The sequence below is a fragment of the Prosopis cineraria genome, unplaced genomic scaffold, assembly GCF_029017545.1.
Source record: "Prosopis cineraria cultivar Desert tree isolate PC_DT_omini unplaced genomic scaffold, ASM2901754v1 PC3, whole genome shotgun sequence".
NCBI classification, from domain to species: Eukaryota; Viridiplantae; Streptophyta; class Magnoliopsida; order Fabales; family Fabaceae; genus Prosopis; species Prosopis cineraria.
In genome coordinates this window covers 31,948,955-31,953,928 of record NW_026555334.1, presented here as the reverse complement: position 1 = coordinate 31,953,928, position 4,974 = coordinate 31,948,955, and the positions used below count along the sequence as shown (strand labels likewise).

The window sequence follows — 4,974 nt, the reverse complement described above, 5'->3', positions numbered from 1 at the left end:
TCTTTGTCCAATGCTACCTCTTTCTATTTAATCATTGTCCCTATCTCTCTTCATTATATTAAATAAAGAATATTTTTAAAAATTTATATTTTTATTTTTAAAAAAATAAAGTTATTAAGTGTATTTAATTATATCATTAGTGTGTGAGATTTTATTCAAAAATATCTTATTCCAACACTACCCTATCTTTAACTTTTGTCTCTATTTATTTTTTTTTTAATATATTAAATAAAAAGTATTTTATTTTGAAAAAACAAAATTACTTAATATATTTAAGTAAATTTATTGATATGTAAGATTTTGTTTAAAAATATTTTATAATTTAAAATAGAAGGATTATTATTCACAGTTTATGAATAAAGTGAATTTATAAATAAGGAGTGTGTAATAATATAATATACCGATGATTGATGTGTACTAGATCTCATGTGTTTCTACAGAACTCCAGACAAATCAATCATTTGTGGTTCGTGAGTAGTATGACTCCATATCCATATACGCCCCTGGAAATAACAGTGATAATGATTATAACCAAGATGCCGTTGTGCATCTATTCGCGCGTGTGAAATATAATTTACCATAGTCTTATTATTCGCACATAATAAATAGTACAAATTATTTTTTAAGCCATGACTAGTTTATGTGACAAAAGTGAGATTGAATGCGGGCATAAATCAAAGGTTTGATTTTCTCTAATAAATCATTACTTCCCGTCGTGGAACGTGGCTTCCTCTCACTGGGATGTAAATTAACCAGTGAACAAAATACAAAAATTCTGTGACCAATCCCCCCTTAATTTTGAGATTCATTGACCATTCTGTCCTTATCCGAAGTCTCCAATGTATCATGGGAACGAGGGTCACTGTCCATGTTTCCCAAGCCTTAATCATATCATACTATATCTAAAAACGCAGGACCGTGTGTTACCTGAAATCGCCTCACGCAAACTTCATTTTGATTTAACGTGACAGTGGTTGAAATTTATAAATAATGATAAACTAATACTTTCCGCATCTTCAATGTTTTTTATTTATAAATAATATAATAAAGATAATTAAAATTTTAACCTAAATAGTTTTAAAAAAACGCATTAGCATTTATTTTTTTTCAGAACAAAGTACACCATGCTTATTTTAATCCGAAATTTCAAAACCGTTTGAGGGCAAGTTGTTTGAGCAATGGTAGAATTGGGATTTGGGTCGCAGCTGGCGCTTTGGAGAGGCAGACAGTAGGCACAGTGAAGAGAAGCCACCCCGAAGGGACACGTGTCGGTGAAATGAACAACTGTCACTGTTCACATCATAAACATCGCCATCACCTAATTGCTGGTCCAAGCGATTTCACACGTGCTCCCTTCCCTTTCCACGCCGGAAACGCCTCCCTCTGTAGTCGTCTTCTCCAACCCCACCCCTCCCTACTCAATCTGCCAGACTAATCTGAACCCTAGAAATTTCCCCCTTCCTACCCCACTTCCCCAGCTTATGTATGTGTTCAATCCGACTTTAAGTTTTTATTTTCGTTCGGATCACAAAATCTTAACTTACATGATTTTTAATTTTATTTTCCATTTCCTCTTTTCCTGCCGTGTGTGTGACCTAGTTCACTGGAAATTGAAAACTAGTGTTGGTTTGCTCTGCTATATATATATATATATTTTGTCAAGAGGTATGGGGGCGGTGACGTCGTCGATGGCGGCGAAGTTCGCATTCTTCCCGCCGAATCCGCCGTCGTATTCTCTCGGAGTTGATGAGGTGACCGGGAATCAGACGATGACTGGGGTGGCCTTGAGGGAGAACGTAGACGTGTTGAAGCTTTGCACTAAGAGGGGGAACAACATCGTGGCGATGTACATCAAGAACCCATCGGCGTCGCTCACGATGCTTTACTCGCACGGAAACGCAGCTGATCTGGGTCAGATGTACGAGTTGTTCAGTGAACTCAGTGTCCACCTACGAGTCAACCTGATGGGGTCAGTTCAACGTTTTAGCCTTTTGTGTTGTCCGTTATGCATGCTCTCAACTTTGCGTGGAACTATAGATGCATGAGTTCTTATATGCATGCGCAACTGTAGTATGATGGCGACCTATGAATGATCGGATTTCCCTTTTCTCCTGTAGCTATGACTATTCTGGGTATGGACAGTCCTCAGGGAAGGTACGCTTCCTCTGCTAGCTGGACGTTTGGATGATGAAATGTTTAGGACATTATAAAATACCAAGTTTCCCCCCTCTACATTGCTTAGCAGGATCATTATTTTGTGATTTACACATTTGGGAAGTTTTATACTTATCGACGAGAGATTTAACATTTGAACTTGGCATACTTAATGTGATTTAACTCCGACGCATGGACAGGCATCGCTTTGCCCATCTGCACCCTGCAGCCTCTTGTTTAAAAGTTTAAGATGATGCTCAATTTTTGTTCTGATTATACTTTTCCGAAATATAAGTTGAGGAACACAGATCATTATTTCTGGCGAGTTTAACAGTGCGCTATTTTTTCAAACAGCCAAGTGAGCAGAACACTTATGCAGATATAGAAGCTGCTTATAAATGCCTGTTGGATAAGTATGGAGCAAAAGAAGAAGATATTATCCTGTATGGGCAATCTGTTGGCAGTGGACCTACTACAGATTTGGCTACCGGTTTACCAAACCTTAGGGCTGTAATTCTCCATAGCCCAATCTTATCTGGCCTCCGAGTTATGTATCCTGTGAAGCGGACATACTGGTTTGACATTTATAAGGTATGACTTCTTTCAACATTGAACTTAAGAATCTCAGTAACGCCGTTCATTTTTTATCAGTAGTTCTTAGTTTTAGCTGTAACTCCATTTTAATGTTGATTTGCTGCTTTTGGTGCAGAATATTGATAAAATCCCCTCTGTCAATTGTCCTGTTCTGGTAATTCATGTGAGTATATATTTTTTGTTTCTGGCGGCTGTCAAGTATTTTTAGGCATCCCGGTTATGAATCTGGTTCGTAATTGTTGTGTTTGGATATCTTTTATCATTGTCATTGCTGATGCTCATCCGAGGTTGCTGTTTGCACTGTCCAAACATTGGAAGTGTCTTTATGCATCAATTGTGGATTAGTAAATTATGACCTCATTTATGTGCCAAATTGTGTTGTTTCCTCTTAAGTAATTCTTTGCGACTAGATAAATTCACCTAAAATTTCTGAAGTTAATGCAATATTCATTGCCTCTCTTGCATGTCCCTATGGATATGAAATTGTCTTTTCTGTTTGTAAATATCATATAGATAAAGAGCCTTACAACACTTACACCAATAAAAAATCAAATGGAAGGAGAAGCCACACATATTTTATCAAAGATTGATTTAAAAAAAAACACTAGTAAAATCCTTTGGCAACTGTTTTCTGGACTATTTCATGTTTCTTCCAAACTTGTATCACTGTGCTGAATGATTTTGAAACAGTAGTAAAAAATGTCATGTACTCGAGGCAGTAAAATCCCTTGGCCTTGCTTTATCTTCACCGTTGGTTTGATAAATCTCTGTAACTGGTTATGCTTAGAGAAATCTGCATTTGCTGCCTAGAGCATATGACATTTTTGTAAATTTATTTATTTTTATTTTTTTAATGTTCATTTCACTTTTGTTAGCTGGATAACGAAAACCATGTATTGGATATATTACCTGGCAAATATTAGGATTGTACTGATGACCATTGCTGTAATGCTGTGGAAGCTTAAATGCCATCTGTGGGAAATACTATACCTAATGATGTCGTTATTGCCCTGCAGCTATTTTTTGTGTTTTTTATTCACCCTACAATTTTTGTCAGTTACAACTTATAATTACCAAATATTATAGTTTTCAAATGATGTGATAAGTTGTTTGCACTAGAAGACGAAGAAAAACTGTGCCTAGGTACATGTTTTACTGATGAGCAGTGACTCTCTCAGTGCATTTAAATGGGCATTTACTTGTCATGAAATCAGCATTTGCCCCTGTTAAACAAACTTGCTATCAGGGAATATATCAGAAAGCTTGTAACAGTTCGTTGTTAAATGCACATGTAACAATGATGCAATGAGGGTTGCCCAAAATATATATATATATATATACATATATATGCGATGAGGGGTGTGTTTGAATTGAAACTTATTTGTCTGGATGGTTCTTGGCATTGGCTTGTATGTTTCAGGGAACTGCAGATGACGTAGTTGATTGCTCCCATGGCAAACAACTTTGGGAACGTTGTAAAGAAAAATATGAGCCCCTGTGGATTAAAGGAGGAAATCACTGCGACCTTGAGCTTTACCCCCAATATATAAAGCACCTCAAGAAATTTATTGCTGCCATTGAGAAGTCTCCACGTCAAAGAAGTGGACCTGGACTCAATCCTGATCAACTGGACAAATCCCGAAATAGCACAGACTTTAGAGAAAAACCCAGAGCCAGCATGGATCAAAGGGAAAATCTTTTACGGAGTACTGATCATAGAGAAAAGCCTAGGCCAAGCATTGACTGCAAAGAGAGGCCAAGAGCTAGCACAGATAAGAGAGACAAATCAAGAAAGAGTGTAGATCGCCCTGAGAAGGCAAACAATGGAATGGATCAGCACGAGAAAGCTAGAAATAGCATAGACCGGTCAGTTATAAAGCATGTTCTATGGTGCGATTGCGCTTGTACCGCTCCTTGTGTTTTTCCTTGACTGTTTTCTGTGTTTTGGTGGCAGCTTCGGGGACATGGTGAGATCCGTTCGATTGTGCAACATTCATTGTTTCAAGCCCGCGGCAACTCATGCATAAAAGATGAAAATTTACGTATGGAGGTCGTATTCTTCTCATTAATTATATGATTGGTTGATGGGCTGTTCGGACGACAGGAAAATGTCCCATTGTGTTTGATTTATTTGCCTAAAGAAAAGAAATATATGAGAGTAGTTTAACCAGGTTGATTGCGATCCACTATCAACTTTTGAGTGCATAATCTAACCTTTTTCTTCTA

At 37.2% G+C, this 4,974-nt stretch overlaps 1 protein-coding gene across 2 annotated transcripts; it reads left to right on the top strand.

Moving 5' to 3' along the window:
- Positions 1-1,331: 1,331 nt before the first annotated feature.
- On the top strand, positions 1,332-4,974 carry LOC129304668 (uncharacterized). 2 transcript variants are annotated; one of them, XM_054944401.1, is made up of 7 exons: positions 1,468-1,483; positions 1,622-1,969; positions 2,118-2,154; positions 2,509-2,745; positions 2,864-2,911; positions 4,169-4,614; positions 4,703-4,974. In XM_054944401.1, the coding sequence occupies exons 2-7, from the start codon at positions 1,668-1,670 to the stop codon at positions 4,773-4,775; spliced, it is 1,143 nt and encodes a 380-aa protein (XP_054800376.1). In that variant the 5' UTR covers positions 1,468-1,483; positions 1,622-1,667; the 3' UTR covers positions 4,776-4,974. The 2 variants fall into 2 exon arrangements, with proteins under 2 accessions (XP_054800375.1, XP_054800376.1); XM_054944400.1 differs by having other exon boundaries at positions 1,332-1,969.

Bases quoted from the DNA above. Each gene is read 5' to 3' on its own strand.
- LOC129304668 (XM_054944400.1), top strand. From the start codon at position 1,482: ATGTATGTGTTCAATCCGACTTTAAGTTTTTATTTTCGTTCGGATCAC. The intron at 2,155-2,508 runs GTACGCTTCCTC...TTTTTCAAACAG, and splicing joins ATGGACAGTCCTCAGGGAAG to CCAAGTGAGCAGAACACTTA. The intron at 4,615-4,702 runs GTCAGTTATAAA...TTTTGGTGGCAG, and splicing joins GCTAGAAATAGCATAGACCG to CTTCGGGGACATGGTGAGAT.